The 21181-nt window shown below is 43.2% G+C and overlaps 1 protein-coding gene across 1 annotated transcript in view; it reads right to left on the reverse strand.

The window, feature by feature from the left end:
* The window catches only part of LOC134944087 (polycystin-1-like protein 3), a 42424-nt gene extending 25039 nt beyond the window's left edge, over positions 1-17385 (reverse strand). Inside the window, exon 1 of the mRNA XM_063932655.1 lies at positions 17076-17385. Coding sequence (XP_063788725.1) covers positions 17076-17385 — 310 coding nt within the window. The remainder of the gene's footprint in view (positions 1-17075) is intronic.
* Positions 17386-21181: the final 3796 nt, after the last annotated feature.

Consider the following 21181-nt stretch of genomic DNA (forward strand, 5'->3'; position numbering starts at 1 on the left):
CATATGTTTGCAAAAAATAACGCGCAAGAATGTTAAAAGTACAGCTTGTTTTGCACATATATACAGTATGTATACATATATGAATCATGTCTGGACATGCCCCCATTTGTTTTTACAGTGACAAAGCATAAGCCAATGCAAAGACAATAAAAATCCAGGGTCTGTTCTAAAAATATTCACTATTTGAATTTTTTAAATGATGTTTAATTTGTAATAAAAAAAAGAAAAAGGCAATGTAGTATTGTTGTTAAATATACCGCATGGGCTTGAAAAACTTATGAATGTTTGATTTCAATATGCGGCCAAGATACGAGTTAACATCTGTTTTTAGACAAATAAGATGTGGTTATTGTGAAATGTTCACCATTGCAGTACTTGTGTTGCCTCACATGTTAATAGTACATCCATTCATTCTAATAGCCTGCCATGTACTTTAACAACTGGGCATTTATAAGAGTCATATTTCTGTCTGTGTAGCCTACTATGATAATACTGTAGCTATTTACACTTTTATTGCTTCCCAACCACCATCACCCGTGAAACCACTTTCATTCATACTGCGCTCTGTAACATACTGGGACTTTTCAAACAAAGTATAAAATGCTGGTACACAGAAAAGGTTCTGCATGCAGCTGGCTATTTTTGTACTACTATTTACATTGTTTCATTGTTAATATTACATTCCCTACCTGTTGTAACCATTTTTTAATTCCCCTTTATTTGCCTTATAATATTTATCAACAACACAATAACCGTTGGTGTTTACCACATTTCTAACGCGCTGTTCTAATACAGATTTCACATGCACTGCTATGTCTAGTCACAGGAAATAATATAGCTAACCATTTTCAGTTAGCCGCCTGTCGTAACATGCCAGATATTTTGTTCGCAGGCATATCAGAGTGCTAGATAAAGATTTATTTACTTTTATATATAAAATGCTTTAATTAAATAACAATATTCACATCTATCTTGTTATACATCATCCATATGTAACAAAACATTATTGTGTAATAACATTTACCTGCTGAGTCATCGAGTAAAGATGAACAACGTTCATTATACACAGATGTATGCAATTTCATGACTGACAACATGTCAATTACAAACATGAATTCTCATAGCCCTAGTGACAGATCTTAATTAACCTGCACCTGGCGTGTCTGTTTGCAATAATAGTTCAACTATCTGTAATAATAAGGATCACATAGGTCTCAATGTCAAATCTTAATTAACGTACCTGTATTGTCTGTTTGCAATAATAGTTCAACTATCGGTCACAATAAAGATAACAGATCTAGTGCTAGATCTTAATTAACGACCCTGTATTGTCTATTTGCAATATTAGTTCAACTATCTGTAAAAATAATAATAAAGATAACAGGTCTAGTGCTAGATCTTAATTAACACAACTGGCTTGTCTGTGTGCACGGGTCATTAATATTTCACCTATCTGTTACAAACTGATTCCCATCTTGTGTGAGATCACTATGTGTGCAAAAATAATGCTAAATAAGTTTAATCCCCAGCATTAGTAGCATCCTTATACGTAATGCCCCCCAGCAGTAATAGCATACTTACATGTAATGGCCCCCCCAGTAATAGTAGCTGAATGTAATTCCTCCTCATGGGGTGGAAGCCAAACTAAGTGTTAACGTTGGCCGGAGGGTGTAAAGAAAAGGAGAACTTCATAGGAAGATAACTGTAGTTTTAATGAATAATCAGGCTGTACACAAATATTGGAGCAATTGAAGAAACTGGAAGAATTAGAGTCTATGGTTAAATGACTTGAAGAGTGAAGCTGAAGAACTCCGGTAAAGAAGAACTGAAGACTGTGTTTTATGATTAGAAGACGAGGTTGAAGAACTAGGACTTTGGAGAAATGAGGACTGTGGTTTGTGATTGAAAGACGAGGCTGAAGAACTTGGACTTTGAAGAAATGAGGACTGTGGTTTGTGATTGAAAGACAAGGCTGAAGAACTTGGACTTTGAAGAAATGAAGACATCTGCGGGAACCGCCGTTAGCACCTGGAGCTCCTCTACGACCTGGGACCCCATGAGCGCTTCCACGAGTGGCAACAGACTTAGACAGCAGGACTGCAGCAGCATTTAGGTAACCCATGGATGAGAGCAACCAGGACCAGGGAACTAGAAGTAACCTGGGAGCACAGAGCTGGAGAACCTTTCACAAGGAGGTAACATGAAGCACTGGCACTCTTTCTCTGAGCCAGCCCCCTTTTGTAAGGGGAGAACACGCAGGATTGGCTGGACACAGATTGGGAACTTCATTGGTAATACTCTGGTCTCCAACATGGCTGCCCCCAGCACAGGAGACATACTTAGCTGTTAGAACACAGCTTTCGCTAGCTTCTGTCTCTGACACACTATGCTGTGTCATGACTAGAGGACCTTATCGCAGCGATCCACACCGCACTACCCGGCTCTCCAGACCCTTGGCCCCCGGCCCTTGGCAGCTGCACATCCGTCCAGAAGGACCCGCTACCAGCAGCTCCCTGCCATCGCAGCCGCGCCAACCAGCGGGACGGCAACCCGCGGGGGCACCCACCGGAGGTAAGGCTCCAGAGCCTGACACAACGTCCTCAGTTTCCTAAAAAGGAGGCATGCCGCTGCTGTTTAAGGGGAGGGAGAGGCCAGGGATCTCCGCCATTAAACAGAGATTTCCTGTCCTCTGCGATGGGCGGCTTGCGCGTCCTTATGGGTGCCGCAAGCCTCCCACTGGGGAGCCAGTGATACGAAGATTGCATCCTAGAATGTAGGCCAGATCACTAATGTAGCAGGAGGTGTTTACTTGTAATAGACACCTCCTGCTGCATCACCACACAGCGCTATCACCATGGTCTGACTGGCAAGACGGGATGCCACATCACTTCCCACTTAGATGGCTCAGATGTGCCAACCTTCCCAACCCTTCTCTATGTCCTGGGGCTAGCCACCGGGCTGTATGAAAGCCAGCGCTGGCTTCATGTATCAAACTGGCCACGACAGCTGTAGTGAAGAAGGGGGCCATCCTGAGTTCAGTGTAGTGTGGCCGGTTCCCCAGATCACCCAACATGCTCACATGCCGCTGGCCTCCCGCTGCTATGCATGATAAGCTAGCAGTGTGCCTGGCTCTGCATTGAACCCACGTGCAGCCAGTGAAGCAGCAGTAGTAGCCATCTAGAGAGCCACCTCACTCCTGCACTGAGCCCTGTGAGCCGGAGGACTGGACACTGGTGGGAAGACAACCATTTCCACTTGGAAAAAGGCCATTCAGGTCAGTGGGACACAGAGTAACAGTGGGACATATATACATGGGGTGGGTGACAAAGAGACATATATATATGAGGAAACAGAGGGACATATATACATGGGGTGACAGTGGTTCATGCACATGGGGTGACAGTGGGACATGCACATGGGGAGACATTGGGACATGAACACGAGGTGACAGTGGGTTATGCACATAAGGAGCCAGTGGGACATGCACACGGGGTAGCAGTGGGACTTATATACACGGGGGTTACAGTGGAACATGCACATGGGGTGAAATTAGAACATGTACATTGGGTGACAGTGGGTCATGCACACAGATAACAGTGGGTCAATCACAGGGTCTGCCAGTACTGCCAGTCCACATATTACTGTGCTCTCACCCCTGCTGGCCCTCTCACCCCATTAGTCATTTTTTCGCTACTGTAATGATCGTGACTTGTAAAGAAATAGAGAAACTGTGCAAGTGACCCAGATGCCAGTTACCAAAGTGGAGGAAAACACATGCAATGATGTCAGGAGAGACAGACACTTTGAAAATTGTATTAATATATGCCATAACTTTGTACCAGAATCGTTTTATGATACCACACTCCGGTATACAGTGCATAAAGGAAGCAGAGTAGTGGTTACATTTTTGATAGGCCCCTGTTTCCTCGGCCACCCAATGTTTTCTTTGGGCTGGGGAAATATAGGCCCTATGAAGAAAACTAAGGTGAACTTCCTGTAGGTAGGCTGACTGTAAGCAACGAAAGGCCTTCTCAATATGGTTATGCACAGAAGTGAGTGAGGAGATAGTAGGGATTGTAGAATGTCTATCTAACTCTAGGGAGAGAAGTTGAGAACATAGATCTCTTGTACGATATAGTATAGTAAGCGATGATCTCAAAAGGGTGTTTATGAAATCTGTTGACCTAATAGAACATTGTGTGGAATCAAGGCACAATACATAATGGCGGGTTTGTAAATACTTAAAGAACTGCGTACAGGTTGAGTATCCCATATCCAAATATTCCGAAATATGGAATATTCCGAAATACAGACTTTTTTGAGTGAGACTGAGATAGTGAAACCCTTGTTTTTTGATGGCTCAATGGACACAAACTTTGTTTAATACTCAAAGTTATTAAAAATATTGTATTAAATAACCTTCAGGCCGTGTGCATAAGGTGTATATGTAACATAAATGAATTGTGTGAATGTACACACACTTTGTTTAATGCACAAAGTTATAAAAAATATTGGCTAAAATTACCTACAGGCTGGGTGTATAAGGTGTAGATGTGACATAAATGTATTCTGTGCTTAGATTTAGGTCCCATCACCATGATATCTCATTATGGTATGCAATTATTCCAAAATACGGAAAAATCCGATATCCAAAATTCCTCTGGTCCCAAGCATTTTGGATAAGGGATACTCAACCTAAGAAAAGCATACCGCTTGTTAAGGTCAGCGAAAGAGTAAAGAGTGCCCCCAGGGTCAAAGACTTTGGAATTATTGGACAAGCACTTTTCCCTCCAACAATAAAAGAGCATGTTAGTCAAAGAAGGGGGAAAGGCAGGGTTGCCCCCGAGTGGGATGTATGGAGAGCTGGAATGATTTCTCATAAGTTTTTTTTATTAATAGCATACCAAGCAAAGTTAGTATCGTAGAATAATACATTGTCAAGTATGGTTTTAGGGATATCAGTCGGTTTCGTGTGAAGTAAAGGGGCTGGGGAGAATGGATGAAATAATGCCTGATCTAAAGAAGGGGAAGTGTATGTGGACATGTCCAGAAGCCAGTCTCGTATATATCTAAAGAAAACTGTCAGGGTAAAATAGTGAAGATTGGGAGCCCTCATGCCACTGTGTTATCTGGGAAGTTGTAATTTGGTTAGTGAAATCCTAGGTTTCTTACCTTGCCAAAGGAACTGGATTATGGAGTTGTCAAAACAAAGTAAATCCGATTTGTTTAAGCCTATAGGCAGCATTTGTATAAAATAAAATATCTTTGGAAAGATTATACTTTTGATAACAGCCAGACGGCCCAATAATGAAAGAGGTAGGGACGACCAAGCATCGAGTTGCGTAGATATTTTTGTGAGAATAGAGGAAAAATTGGCTTTGTACAATGTGGTGAGGGAAGAAGTGATGTGTATACCTAAATATCTAATTTTATCCGAGACCAATTTGAAGGGAAAAAGAGAGGGATCTAAGATGGGAGAATCAGAATGGTGAGTGATGGAAAACAATTCAGATTTGTCCACATTTATTTTATATCCCAAGAATTGACCGAAGGAAGATATCAGGTTCATAATTTCAGGAATACTAGAAGATGGGTTGGAGATGAAAAGCAGCATGTCATCTGCAAATAGAGAGATTTTTAGTTCAATATCTCTGATTGAAATGCATGTAATAGTAGATGTGTTGCATATAGCTATTGCCAGAGGTTGTATTGCCACCGCAAATAGTAAAGGGGAAAGTGGGCATCCTTGTCTCGTACCCCTGGTGATAGGAAAGGCATAGTAAAGTGGCCATTACAAAAGACCTGAGAGTATGAATCATGATATAATGCCTTGAGCAAATTCAAAATTACTGGAGGAAAACCGAATTGTATTAAGGATTGGAAGAGGTGAGGCCACAATATCAAATCAAAAGCCTTTTTGGCATCCAAGGCTAATATAACATTATCAGAAATAGACGGGGAGTTTGAAAGGTGTTGGATAACTGAGAGGACTTGCCTAACATCAACTGGGGAATGGCAACCCATTATGAATCCGGTTTGATCAGTGTGTATGATGTAGGGGAGTATATATTTATGGCGATCGGCAAGGATTTTGGTCAAAATTTTATAGTCGAGATTCAACAGAGAAATAGGTCGATATGAGTTCGGGGAAGATAAGTCCCTGCCAGGTTTAGGAATGAGCTTGATTATGGCTGTGTTAAAGTGTAGGTGAAAAGAAGAGCTAGAAAGCATAGAATTGTAGGCTAAAACAAGGTGGTTCGAAATGTGGAGAAGAAGAATCTTATAAAATTCTGAAGTAAATCCATCGGGGCCTGGGGCTTTTAAAGGCTTGAGGTGACAAATAGTACTAGAGATTTCGTCATGAGAAACAGGGTTAGTTAAGGTTTCTAAAAGAGAAGAGGGGACTTGAGGAAGGTTGGTAAAAATTGGTGCTAACTGCAGCCTTAGCAGGGAGGGATAAGGCGGGAGTGGTAGCGGATGGATAGGAATATAGGGATTCATAGAAGGAGCTCATTCATTGAGCTATTTGGACATTATCATTGGTGAGAGAACGTCCTGACAATTTAAGAGGATGTACAATCATGGGCGGACGAGAACCCCTAAAAAGAGAGGTCAGCAATTTACCCATTTTATTTCCAAATTTGTGGAACCGATGTTCAATTACAAACAGATATTTGTCACTCATGGTCTGTAGCAAATTATCAAACTGATTTTTAGCTTTGATGAAAGAGGTTTTGTTATAGGTTGTGGGGTAGAGTTTAAAGGTTTGATATGAATCCGATAATAATTGCTGAAGGGATAAATATGATTGCGCGTACTTCTTCCGTGTCGCTGAGGCATAGGAAATTACTGACTTTGCCGTTTGCCAGAATAAGATGGGGTCAGATGTCACATGCTGCTAATTATTGAAATCATAATCATTCCAGGCTGTTTTTAGTTTATCACGAAAAAGTTGAGAATCTGAAAGGCCAGTAGGGAAGCGCCAAGGTTTGCTAGAGTGTGAAGGGGGTTTTAAAGAGAGCGAGTAACCAAGTGAGAGCATGTTCAGAGACTGCTATAGGTTCACTGGAAGCTTCAGAAATTTTAGGTAGAAAATGGGAGGAAATGAAGGTAAAATCAATTTGTGAAAGGGTGTCATGTGCAGCGGCTAGACATGTAAATTTACTTTCCATGGGGTGTAATGCTCTCCATACATCCACAATATGAAGCTTATTAGAAAAAGTTGAAATTCCTAATTTAGGAGTAGAGGAGGTATTACTGAAGGGATTAGATCTGTCCAAATAAAGCAAAGAGACTATATTAAAGTCACCACATATAATGAGATTATCACGTTGTATAGGGGTGAGCAACAACAATACAGAGGAGAAAAAGGACTTCTTGTAGGAATTGGAGGCATATACATTACACAATACAAAGGGTGTATCGGCCAGTAACACAGAGACAAGGACAAAACAACCTTCCAGGTCTGAATGAACATTGGTAGGGGACAAAGAGAGAGATTTCCTAGATAAGATTACCACTCCTCTGGATTTGAAATTGTAGGGGGACATTGCAAGAACCTCCCAACCCAACATAGCAAGCATAGCAGTTTCCAGGGTGAGTGAAAAAACACACTACATAATAATCAGATAATACAAAGATCTTGGTTGCATATATCTGCAGATATAGGGTTAAGCCCCTAGGCCGAACGGCAAGGCGTCTCTGTCACTGGGGGCCCCTAACACTAGATATGGGTCCAGGGTGGGGGACCCCATCATGCACAGGCCGGCCACCCCAGGGCAGCACACAGGTGAAAATTACTAAGGGTTAATAAGAAGCACATAAGTGCTATGTAAGTGAGAAGTGTGATTAAAATAATACAAAATATATATAAAAAGTGATAGGGAAAAACATAAGTGTTAATAAAGTGTTAGGGTGTGCCAACCTGAAATAGCCCAGCCATACCAGCAGAGGGGGTACTGCACCTCAAATCCACCATATAAAGAATTACCAATATGTCTGGGTCTAATAGCCCAGTGTAAGGCCACATGATAATGGCTCCTACAGCATCTGAGAGCCAGCTTACCTGGAGACACCCCTAGCTTCTCCAATGGCACTCTGGAGTCAGCAATCCCTCCTAATGCTGACCCATCCGTGCCTCTCTAACTACAATGCACATTTATTGGCAAGCTGCTGAGTCAGAAAAATAACACTACATAATAATCAGATATATTGGGTTAAGGCTACCATTCAGCCTGGGGGCTTAACCCTATATCTGCAGATATATGCAACCAAGATCTCTGTATTATCTGATTATTATGAAGTGTTATTTTTTACTCAGTGTGAATTAGGGATAGCAAAAAAAAAATATTCTTACTCAGAATTACCCCTCCCTTTTAGCACCTGAGTGACATCACAATCTGATTGAGCAGCTTGCCAATAAATGCGCATTGCAGTTTCCAGGGAAGTAAGGTGGGTTTCTTCTAAAAAGGCCAAATCTAAACATTGTTTGGAGAGGTCATGTATAATTTTGCGGCGTTTTACTGGTGAGTTGATACTGCCTACATTTTGTGAACCAATCTTCCTGTCTACGGGGGCGATAGTAAGTGAAGGGGAAAGTTCATGCCAATCAAATACCACGGTCCACTGTAACTAACACACAGAAAAGGGAAAAGAAAGACAGAGGGGGGAGGGGGGGTGGAGAGAGAGAGAATATCAAAATGAAGGAGAACACGTAAATGCAGCTGCCAGAAGCAGTATATGAAAGAGAAAAAGGCCTTCTGGTGAAGAACAGTGACAAATGCATAATGTAAAAATTAGTGATGATCGGGTTCGGATCCTCAGGATCCGAACCTGCCCGAACATCACCTTTTTTTTCACGGGTCCGAGTGACTCGGATCCTCCCGCCTTGCTCGGTTACCCCGAGTGCACCCGAACGTCATCATCCCGCTGTCGGATTCTCGCAAGATTTGGATTCTATATAAGGAGCCGCGCGTCGCCGCCATTTTTCACTCGTGCATTGGAAATGATAGTGAGAGGACGTGGCTGGCGTCCTCTCACTTTGTTTCAGGGGGCTGCAAATATCTTTATTCTGGGGACCAGCAGTATTATAGGAGGAGTACAGTGCAGAGTTTTGCTGACCAGTGACCACCAGTATTATACGTTCTCTGCCTGAAAAACGCTCCATATCTGTGCTCAGTGTGCTGCATATATCTGTGCTCACACTGCTTTATTGTGGGGACTGGGGACCACCAGTATTATATAGGAGGAGTACAGTGCAGAGTTTTGCTGACCAGTGACCAGTGAACACCAGTATTATACGTTCTCTGCCTGAAAAACGCTCCATATCTGTGCTCAGTATGCTGCATATATCTGTGCTCACACTGCTTTATTGTGGGGACTGGGGACCACCAGTATATTTTATAGGAGGAGTACAGTGCAGAGTTTTGCTGACCAGTGACCACCAGTATTATACGTTCTCTGCCTGAAAAACGCTCCATATCTGTGCTCAGTGTGCTGCATATATCTGTGCTCACACTGCTTTATTGTGGGGACTGGGGACCACCAGTATTATATAGGAGGAGTACAGTGCAGAGTTTTGCTGACTAGTGACCACCAGTATTATATGTTCTCTGCCTGAAAAACGCTCCATATCTGTGCTCAGTGTGCTGCATATATCTGTGCTCACACTGCTTTATTGTGGGGACTGGGGAACACCAGTATATTAAATAGGAGGAGTACAGTGCAGAGTTTTGCTGACCAGTGACCACCAGTATTATACGTTCTCTGCCTGAAAAACGCTCCATATCTGTGCTCAGTGTGCTGCATATATCTGTGCTCACACTGCTTTATTGTGGGGACTGGGGAACACCAGTATATTAAATAGGAGGAGTACAGTGCAGAGTTTTGCTGACCAGTGACCACCAGTATTATACGTTCTCTGCCTGAAAACGCTCCATATCTGTGCTCAGTGTGCTGCATATGTCTGTGCTCACACTGCTTTATTGTGGGGACTGGGGACCACCAGTATATTATATAGGAGAAGTACAGTGCAGAGTTTTGCTGACCAGTGACCACCAGTATTATACGTTCTCTGCCTGAAAAACGCTCCATATCTGTGCTCAGTGTGCTGCATATATCTGTGTTCACACTGCTTTATTGTGGGGACTGGGGACCACCAGTGTATTATATAGGAGGAGTACAGTGCAGAGTTTTGCTGACCAGTGACCACCAGTATTATACGTTCTATGCCTGAAAAACGCTCCATATCTGTGCTCAGTGTGCTGCATATATCTGTGCTCACACTGCTTTATTGTGGGGACTGGGGACCACCAGTATTATATAGGAGGAGTACAGTGCAGAGTTTTGCTGACCAGTGACCATCAGTATTATACATTCTCTGCTTGAAAAACGCTCCATATCTGTGCTCAGTGTGCTGCATATATCTGTGCTCACACTGCTTTATTGTGGGGACTGGGGACCACCAGTGTATTATATAGGAGGAGTACAGTGCAGAGTTTTGCTGACCAGTGACCACCAGTATTATACGTTCTATGCCTGAAAAACGCTCCATATCTGTGCTCAGTGTGCTGCATATATCTGTGCTCACACTGCTTTATTGTGGGGACTGGGGACCACCAGTATTACACGTTGATCTATTACTTGCATATAATTCCACACATTAAAAAATGGAGAACAAAAATGTGGAGGGTAAAATAGGGAAAGATCAAGATCCACTTCAATTTCGTGCTGAAGCTGCTGCCACTAGTCATGGCCGAGACGATGAAATACCATCAACGTCGTCTGCCAAGGCCGATGCACAATGTCATAGTAGAGAGCATGTAAAATCCAAAAAAATAAAGCTCAGTAAAATGACCCAAAAATCTAAATCAAAATCGTCTGAGGAGAAGCGTAAACTTGCCAATGTGCCATTTACGACACGGAGTGGCAAGGAACGGCTGAGGCCCTGGCCTATGTTCAAGGCTAGTGGTTCAGCTTCACCTGAGGATGGAAGCACTCATCCTCCTGCTAGAAAACTTAAAAGAGTTAAGATGGCAAAAGCACAGCAAAGAACTGTGCATTCTTCTAAATCACAAATCCCCAAGGAGAGTCCAATTGTGTCGGTTGCGATGCCTGACCTTCCCAACACTGGACGGGAAGAGGTTGCGCCTTCCACCATTTGCACGTCCCCTGCAAGTGCTGGAAGGAGCACCTGCAGTCCAGTTCCTGATAGTCAAATTGAAGATGTCACTGTGGAAGTACACCAGGATGAGGATATGGGTGTTGCTGGCGCTGGGGAGGAAATTGACAAGGAGACTTCTGATGGTGAGGTGGTTTGTTTAAGTCAGGCACCAGGGGAGACACCTGTTGTCCGTGGGACGAATATGGCCATTGACATGCCTGGTCAAAATACAAAAAAAATCACCTCTTCGGTGTGGAATTATTTCAACAGAAATGCGGACAATTGGTGTCAAGCCATGTGTTGCCTTTGTCAAGCTGTAATAAGTAGGGGTAGACGTTAACCACCTAGGAACATCCTCCCTTATACGTCACCTGGACCGCATTCATCAGAAGTCAGTGACAAGTTCAAAAACTTTGGATGACAGCGGAAGCAGTCCATTGACCACTAAATCCCTTCCTCTTGTAACCAAGCTCCTGCAAACCACACCACCAACTCCCTCAGTGTCAATTTCCTCCTTACACAGGAAAGCCAATAGTCCTGCAGGCCATGTCACTGGCAAGTCTGACGAGTCCTCTCCTGCCTGGGATTCCTCCGATGCATCCTTGAGTGTAAAGCCTACTGCTGCTGGCGCTGCTGTTGTTGCTGCTGGGAGTCGAGCGGCATCCCAGAGGGGAAGTCGGAAGACCACTTGTACTACTTCCAGTAAGCAATTGACTGTCCAACAGTCCTTTGCGAGGAAGATTAAATATCACAGCAGTCATCCTGCTGCAAAGCGGATAACTCAGGCCTTGGCAGCCTGGGCAGTGAGAAACGTGTGTCCGGTATCCACCGTTAATTCACAGGCAACTAGAGACTTGATTGAGGTACTGTGTCCCTGGTACCAAATACCATCTAGGTTCCATTTCTCTAGGCAGGCGATACCGAAAATGTACACAGACCTCAGAAAAAGACTCACCAGTGTCCTAAAAAATGCAGTTGTACCCAATGTCCACTTAACCACGGACATGTGGACAAGTGGAACAGGGCAGACTCAGGACTATATGACTGTGACAGCCCACTGGGTAGATGTATTGCCTCCCGCAGCAAGAACAGCAGCGGCGGCACCAGTAGCAGCATCTCGCAAACGCCAACTCGTTCCTAGGCAGGCTACGCTTTGTATCACCGCTTTCCATAAGAGGCACACAGCTGACAACCTCTTACGGAAACTGAGGAACATCATCGCAGAAGGGCTTACCCCAATTGGACTCTCCTGGGGATTTGTGACATCGGACAATGCCAGCAATATTGTGCGTGCATTACATCTGGGCAAATTCCAGCACGTCCCATGTTTTGCACATACATTGAATTTGGTGGTGCAGAATTATTTAGAAAACGACAGGGGCGTGCAAGAGATGCTGTCAGTGGCCCGAAGAATTGCGGGCCACTTTCGGCATTCAGCCACCGCGTGCCGAAGACTGGAGCACCAGCAAACAGTCCTGAACCTGCCCTGCCATCATCTGAAGCAAGAGGTGGTAATGAGGTGGAATTCAACCCTCTATATGCTTCAGAGGATGGAGGAGCAGCAAAAGGCCATTCAAGCCTATACATCTGCCTATGATATAGGCAAAGGAGGGGGAATGCACCTGACTCAAGCGCAGTGGAGAATGATTTCAACGTTGTGCAAGGTTCTGCAACCCTTTGAACTTGCCACATGTGAAGTCAGTTCAGACACTGCCAGCCTGAGTCAGGTCATTCCCCTCATCAGGCTTTTGCAGAAGATGCTGGAGACATTGAAGGAGGAACTAAAACAGAGCAATTCCGCTAGGCATGTGGGACTTGTGGATGGAGCCCTTAATTTGCTTAACCAGGATTCACGGGTGGTCAATCTGTTGAAATCAGAGCACTACATTTTGGCCACCGTGCTCGATCCTAGATTTAAAACCTACGTTGTATCTCTCTTTCCGGCAGACACAAGTCTGCAGAGGTTCAAAGACCTGCTGGTGAGAAAATTGTCAAGTCAAGCGGAACGTGACTCCTTCACATTCTCCCGCAACTGGGGGTGCGAGGAAAAGGCTAAGAATTCCGAGCCCACCCGCTACCGGTGATGCAGGGCAGTCTGGAGCGAGTGCTGACATCTGGTCCGGACTGAAGGACCTGCCAACGATTACTGACATGTCATCTACTGTCACTGCATATGATTCTGTCACCATTGAAAGAATGGTGGAGGATTATATGAGTGATCGCATCCAAGTAGGCACGTCAGACAGTCCGTACGTATACTGGCAGGAAAAAGAGGCAATTTGGAGGCCCTTGCAGAAACTGGCTATATTTTACCTAAGTTGCCCCCCCTCCAGTGTGTACTCCGAAAGAGTGTTTAGTGCAGCCGCTCACCTTGTCAGCAATCGGCGTACGAGGTTACTTCCAGAAAATGTGGAGAAGATGATGTTCATCAAAATGAATTATAATCAATTCCTCCGTGGAGACATTCACCAGCAATTGCCTCCAGAAAGTACACTGGGACCTGAGATAGTGGATTCCAGTGGGGACGAATTAATAATCTGTGAGGAGGGGGATGTACACAGTGAAAGGGGTGAGGAATCGGACGATGAGGAGGAGGTGGATATCTTGCCTCTGTAGAGCCAGTTTGTGCAAGGAGAGATTGATTGCTTCTTTTTTGGTGGGGGCCCAAACCAACCAGTCATTTCAGTCACAGTTGTGTGGCAGACCCTGTCGCTGAAATGATGGGTTTGTTAAAGTGTGCATGTCCTGTTTATACAACATAAGGGTGGGTGGGAGGGCCCAAGGACAATTCCATCTTGCACCTCTTTTTTCTTTCATTTTTCTTTGTATCATGTGCTGTTTGGGGACTATTTTTTGAAGTGCCATCCTGCCTGACACTGCAGTGCCACTACTAGATGGGCCAGGTGTTTGTGTCGACCACTTGGGTCGCTTAGCTTAGTCACACAGCTACCTCATTGCGCCTCTTTTTTTCTTTGCATCATGTGCTGTATGGGGACAATTTTTTTAATCTGCCATCCTGTCTGACACTGCACTGCCACTCCTAGATGGGCCAGGTGTTTCTGTCGGCCACTTGGGTCTCTTAGCTAAGTCACACAGCTACCTCATTGCGCCTCTTTTTTTTCTTTGCGTCATGTGCTGTTTGGGGACTATTTTTTTAATCTGCCATCCTGTCTGACACTGCAGTTCCACTCCTAGATGGGCCAGGTGTTTGTGTTGGCCACTTGGGTCGCTTAGCTTAGTCACACAGCTACCTCATTGCGCCTCTTTTTTTCTTTGCATCATGTGCTGTTTGGGGACTATTTTTTAAATCTGCCATACTGTCTGACACTGCAGTGCCACTCCTAGATGGGCCAGGTGTTTGTGTCGGCCACTTGATTCGCTTAGCTTAGTCACACAGCTACCTCATTGCGCCTCTTATTTTCTGTGCATCATATGCTGTATGGGGACAATTTTTTTAATTTGCCATCCTGTCTGACACTGCAATGCCACTCCTAGATGGGCCAGGTGTTTGTGTCGGCCACTTGGGTCACTTAGCTTAGTCACACAGCTACCTCATTGCGCCTCTTTTTTTCTTTGTATCATGTGCTGTATGGGGACAATTTTTTTAATCTACCATCCTGTCTGACACTGCAGTGCCACTCCTAGATGGGCCAGGTGTTTGTGTCGGCCACTTGGGTCGCTTAGCTTAGTCACACAGCTACCTCATTGCGCCTCTTATTTTCTGTGCATCATATGCTGTATGGGGACAATTTTTTTAATCTGCCATCCTGTCTGACACTGCAGTGCCACTCCTAGATGGGCCAGGTGTTTGTGTCGGCCACTTGTGTCGCTTAGCTTAGTCACACAGCGACCTTGGTGCGCCTCTTTTTTTCTCTGCATCATGTGCTGTTTGGGGACAATTTTTTTGAAGTGCCATCCTGCCTGACACTGCAGTGCCACTCCTAGATGGGCCAGGTGTTTGTGTCGGCCACTTGGGTCGCTTAGCTTAGTCATCCAGCGACCTTGGTGCAAATTTTAGGACTAAAATAATATTGTGAGGTGTGAGGTGTTCAGAATAGACTGGAAATGAGTGGAAATTAAGGTTATTGAGGTTAATAATACTGTGGGATCAAACTGACCCCCAAATTCTATGATTTAAGCTGTTTTTTAGGGTTTTTTTGTAAAAAACACCCGAATCCAAAACACACCCGAATCCGACAAAAAATTTCAGGGAGGTTTTGCTAAAATGCGTCCGAATCCAAAACACGGCCGCGGAACCGAATCCAAAACCAAAACACAAAACCCGAAAAATGTCCGGTGCACATCACTAGTAAAAACATTTAGAATCTAGATTCGGAAGAGCTCACTAGGAGAGCCTTTATGTAGAAAAATAACAAACAGCTCTGAAGTGGAGTATTCATAAGGGGGTTAGGGGTTAAACAGTTAAGTACTGTACATTATCATAAAATGTATCATTCAAGGTGATGCTTTTCCATAAAAAATGGGGTATCTATATAGATAGTTTACCTGTAGATAGACGGGACTGTATCTGGAAAATTTTCCGGGATGCAACGTGGTATTTGACTAGCCGTATGGCAGGAACCATCACTTGACTGGGTGTGACTCGACGGGTCAGTTGACTCTGTAGACCCTTCTCATGACATCGACTCCCCACTTCTTGACACCGCGTTCACTCCAGAGCCATGACTTACCTTTCCCCCCCAGAAAGTATACCCCCCCCCCCCCCCCCCCGGCAACATATTTCACCTATTTACAATATCTCTATACTACTTCTTTTTCTTTTCTTTCTATTTCTATTTCTTTCCTTTTCTATCTCTCTTTTCCTCTACTAGCCGTGCGACTTGGCTTATTTCTTTTTCTTTTCTTTTTTTTATGATTGTGAATTTTATTATTTGGGACAGAGGTGCACCTCGGTGACTTATGCCCCTTAACATCGTTGCTAGTCAGCTGTGCTTGCATTACTTGATGTGACTTACTTTTAACTCTCTTTCTTTTATTGTTGGAAAAAAAAAACCTGTACAGCCTTCATTATTCTGCATTTCATATATTGACACTTGATTGTCACCGCTGAAAGTCTAGTATGTTGATCTCTTGTACCTTATGTTGGGACCTTTTGGCTGTCTAATAAAGAGAATTATAAAAAAAAAATGTATCATTCAAGTTATGTAAAGAGCAATAATGATTGTAGAAAATACCTGAATGATAATATAAAACATAAGAACATTATGACTACAACAAACAGTAATATCAAAAAGCAGGCATTACACAAACTATTATACGAACAAGTGACAAGGAAATTATATGAGCAGAAGTCCATTTGCAGACTTGGTAGGAGAAAAAAAAGGGTGCATTCATATGAACAAGTATCAAATGAGTAAGCTGCAATGGTCAAGAAACTAAGGGCAAGGGTCAGCAATATCGTGGGCTTGGGATTGATCTTGCTCTCGAAAGATAAGCATCTGCATCAGAGACATTATTGAAATCAACAAACAAATCACCTGAGTAAAGACGTAGATGTGCTTGGTACAAAAGTGCAAACTTCTTCTTTTCCTGAAAAGGCGTGAACAAATAGCCCTTCCTGGTTCTGGTCAGTTCAATGGAGATGTCTTAAATCAAGAGTAATTTTGTATTCTCCCACTTAATGGTGTTGTTTTCTGGAAGCTGTCCAGAGCGCCAATTTATGCAAATAATTCAAGCATCTGAAAATCCCCACTCTGGGACATTGATCAGATGATTTATGGACAGGGCCTATATAGTGGATGCGTTTAATAACGAGATCTTTGCATTCTTAAAATGGACGGCAAGGTAACACTAGCAAATTTATGGAGATCTTAATGCTTAACAGATTCTGGAAGGCCTAAAATTCTAATGTTGTTCCGATGGGATCTATTTTTGAGGTCGCCCAGCTTATTACAAAGCTGGTAATTTTCCTTTTCAAGGCTGGCCGTAGCCATTTGAACAGAAGTCATATCATGGGAAAGTATGCCAATATTATTCTCAGCATCACTGACTCTGTGCGACAGATGTTGTAATTGTGAAGTTATTTCAGAGACCGCTTGTGTAAGGAGTGGACCAATTGTCGACTTAATTGCGTCAACCATGTCTGTATAAGTTATGGGTGATTTAGCGGTTCGACGTACCTTAGAAGATTCATAGTGGTCTGATGCAGGGGTAGCCTTTTTTGATACAGGAGATGACGGTGGTATGTTTTTGCCTGGCGCCATGTTGGAAGTAGTCTGACATGAATCCGGTCTCTGCACGGTAAAATTAGCAGCAGGCGCCGGAGATAAATTTCTTTTTATGTGGGAGTAGGTAATGCAGTGGAGGAAAATTACATATAAATTAGAATGAATACTGCGTACTATGCAGCAGATCTGTAAAGCTCTTTTAGCGTTACAGGAGAGATGTTGCCTGGTCTCAGCTTAAGCTCCAGCCAGAGCATCAGGAACCAGAGAGGCATTCGGCGGGAGCTGAGTGTACTCGGTACACAGAAGTACAGTCAGAGCACCTCCGTTACTGTCTCCCAGCCAGGTGGGGCTGTGTACAGGGCTGCAGTGAGCTGGCCAGAATCATGCTGGGCAGAAGGGCGCGGCAGTGGTGAGCTCCATCAGAGGGAACCGGCAGCTGGTGGATGGACGCTGCAGCGGTAAACACAAGAGGGAGACGGTATTCCACAGCACAGGGTGTTTGTTTGGAAGCCCAATTGGGCTTTGTAATAGATAGAATTGGAGGGCTCTCCAGGAGCTTCACTGCGGGGCTGCTTACCGCATGGAGCCGGAACCAGAAGTCTTCCATTGATATACTCAGTGCTGGGACAACAGGCCAAGCTCCGCCCGCTGTATGTTAAATATGTAAGGTTTGTAGGGATAGGCTGACCATTCCAAAGGCCCCTAGGTCTCCTTGCTTATCTTCTTGCTCTCCTTAAGGCACCTCCTTTGAGGTAAAAAGGTAAAGATCTTCGCACAACACTCAGGGTCATTGGGAGAGCTGTTTACACAGCAGATAAGCAGTTGCTGACTATCAAGCTTTCCTTTAATGCATTAAAGAGTCAAAATATATTTCTCTCCTTTCCTCCTATTCGTCTCTAAAAGGTTTGGCAAGGTTTAGTTTAAGTGACAGGTTAAACTCTGATAATTGAGACATTACCCTCCTCTGACTGGTTAAGTATTTATATATGAAATCTATATAGATAAAAGGCAAATACCACTGACTCATCACAAAATCTCCTGAACCATAAGGCTGGACTGCCTTGCCAGTGGCAGTTGCAGAGCAGTCCATTATACAGATAGAGGAGCCATACCCAGCGATGTTTCGGGGTGGCAGTTGACGTGCCTTCCCTATTTGAACAATGGACTGTTCTGCAACTGCCACTGGCAAGGAAGTCCAGGAATGAAGCATTGTGCCCCCCCCCCCTCCTCCGCAACTTGGTATCACCGGCACCATTCATTCTTTATAGCCCTGGCTGGGTGGGCTGTTGTAACTCTCCTCTGTGAGGGGGGAGTTCCCAATAATCATTACAATCCTTTTAACCCCTTTGCAGGTGTAAATTGGAAAAATCTTTTCTTAGTGGGTGCCTAAGTCACAAAAGCAAGCTACTGTCCAAATATCAAGTTCCTAGTCCTCATGGTTCAGGAGATTGTGTGATGAGTCAGTGGTATTTGCTTTTATATATATATATATATATATATATATATAGATACGGTCCACTCCCACGCGTGTGCACTCGAAAGTGCGGGAAAATATCCCGCACATGTGCACGGATGAGCCCAAATTAGCTGTGAATTTCCTATAAATAGTTTGATCATGCAGAGCCTACCTAATTACCCCTTAATGAAGTCCTAACAAATTATTAAGAGGACGAAACGCGTTGGACAGACGTTCCACTCCTCTGAAAGGATCAGAGATAAGCTTTTATAATCTTTTTTATTGTACGGGTCCAATCCTTATATGTTTTTTATGTGTTTTATACGTTTATGTTTGTATTAAAATCTTTAAAATTACTACACTATGGGCTCTATTTCCCGATTCTGGGAGACTCTAATTAATTTCTAAGGGTCCCCTGTATGAACCTCAGGAGAAGAATTCTCTAAAGATACTTCTACATGCAAGCATTACAAGTCCTGAGGGTACTTATTTTTATACTACCTTAGGCGGTGGGCACTTCACATGGTCTTTAATTGTGACACTGGGTGCACCATATAATTAAAGGCATAACCACTAATCACATTGGAAATTTTGATATATGCACACCTTTACATATGTTGGCAATACTATACTATTTTTTGTTACTTCTCTAATTTCCTTACGGTCCAACTATGGAGTCAGTGGGAAAGCTAGAAGACCGGCATCAGGAGACTACATGCCTGATATACACATGGGATGCGGTACGCATATTATTATTTAATTTTCACTTGGAATTCGTTTAACACAGAAGGCGCTGGGTTCTACCATTTTGTACATATAAATATATATATGTATATATATATATATATATATATATATATATATATATAGTAACATAGTTAATGAGGTTGAAAATAGACACGTTGTCCATTGAGTTTAACCTATATATATTACCCTACACTGGTGGCCATTCCGAGTTGTTCGCTCGTTGCCGATTTTCGCTATATTGCATTTAGTCACTTACTGCGCATGCGCAAGGTTCGCAGAGCGCATGCGCTTAGTTATTTTACACAAAAGTTAGGTATTTTACTCACGGCATAACGAGGATTTTTCATCGTTCTGGTGATCGGAGTGTGATTGACAGGAACTGGGTGTTTCTGGGCGGAAACTGGCCGTTTTCTGGGCGTGTGCGAAAAAACGCTGGCGTTTCTGGTAAAAACGCGGGAGTGTCTGAAGAAACGGGGGAGTGTCTGGGCGAACGCTGGGTGTGTTTGTGACGTCAAACCAGGAACGAAACTGACTGAACTGATCGCAATGGCTGAGTAAGTCTGGAGCTACTCAGAAACTGCTAAGAATTTTCTATTCGCAATTCTGCTAATCTTTCGTTCGCAAATCTGCTAAGCTAAGATACACTCCCAGAGGGCGGCGGCTTAGCGTGTGCAATGCTGCTAAAAGCAGCTAGCGAGCGAACAACTCAGAATGAGAATGTATGTAACCATGAGTTTAACCATACTGATTCAAGTGTTGACAACTATAATGCATATTTTTACTAAGTACATTCTTTTTAAATGCTATATCCTTGGATATCTTTTTCAGTTAGAAATGTATCTAATCCATTTTTAAATATATTAACTGAGTCCATCATTACTACCTTCTCTGGCAGAGAATTCCAAATCCTTACTGCCCTTACTGTGAAAAACCTCCTCTTTTGTTGGGTATGAAATTTTCTCTCCTCTAACCTCAGAGGGTGTCCGCGTGTCCTGTGAAGAAATCTCTAATTAAACAAATCACCTGATAGCTCCATGTATTGTTCCTTTATATATTTGTAAATATTAATAATGTCTCCTCTTAGATGCCTCTTTTTAAGTGAAAACATATGTAACCTACTAAGACTTTCCTCATAATCCAGTAACTCTAACCCCTTTTTTAGTTTGGTGGCTCGCCTCTGAACCCTTTCAAGCACTAAGATTTTTTTTTATAGTGAGGTGCCCAGAACTGTACACAATATTAAAAGTGTGACCATACCAATGATTTATATATACAGTGGCAGGATTACGCACTCATCTCTTTTTTGCATGCTAACACCTTATTATCCTTTGTTGCTGCAGTTTGACATTGGGTGCTGTTGGTAAGTCTATTATCAATGAGCACCCCTAAATATGTTTCTATTCCTGTTTCACTCACAATTTCCCCATTTAATTTGTAGGTCGCATGTTTATTTTTAGTTCCAAAATACATAACTTTTCATTTTTCTATATTAAACCGCATTCTCCATTTATCAGCCCAAACTTCTAGTTTAGAAAAGTCATTCTGAAGAGACTCAACATCCACATCTGAATTAATTACCCTACACAGTTTAGTATCATCTGCAAAAATTGACACTGTGCATTCTAGACC

The sequence above is a fragment of the Pseudophryne corroboree genome, chromosome 7 (genome assembly GCF_028390025.1).
Source record: "Pseudophryne corroboree isolate aPseCor3 chromosome 7, aPseCor3.hap2, whole genome shotgun sequence".
Taxonomy (NCBI): Eukaryota; Metazoa; Chordata; class Amphibia; order Anura; family Myobatrachidae; genus Pseudophryne; species Pseudophryne corroboree.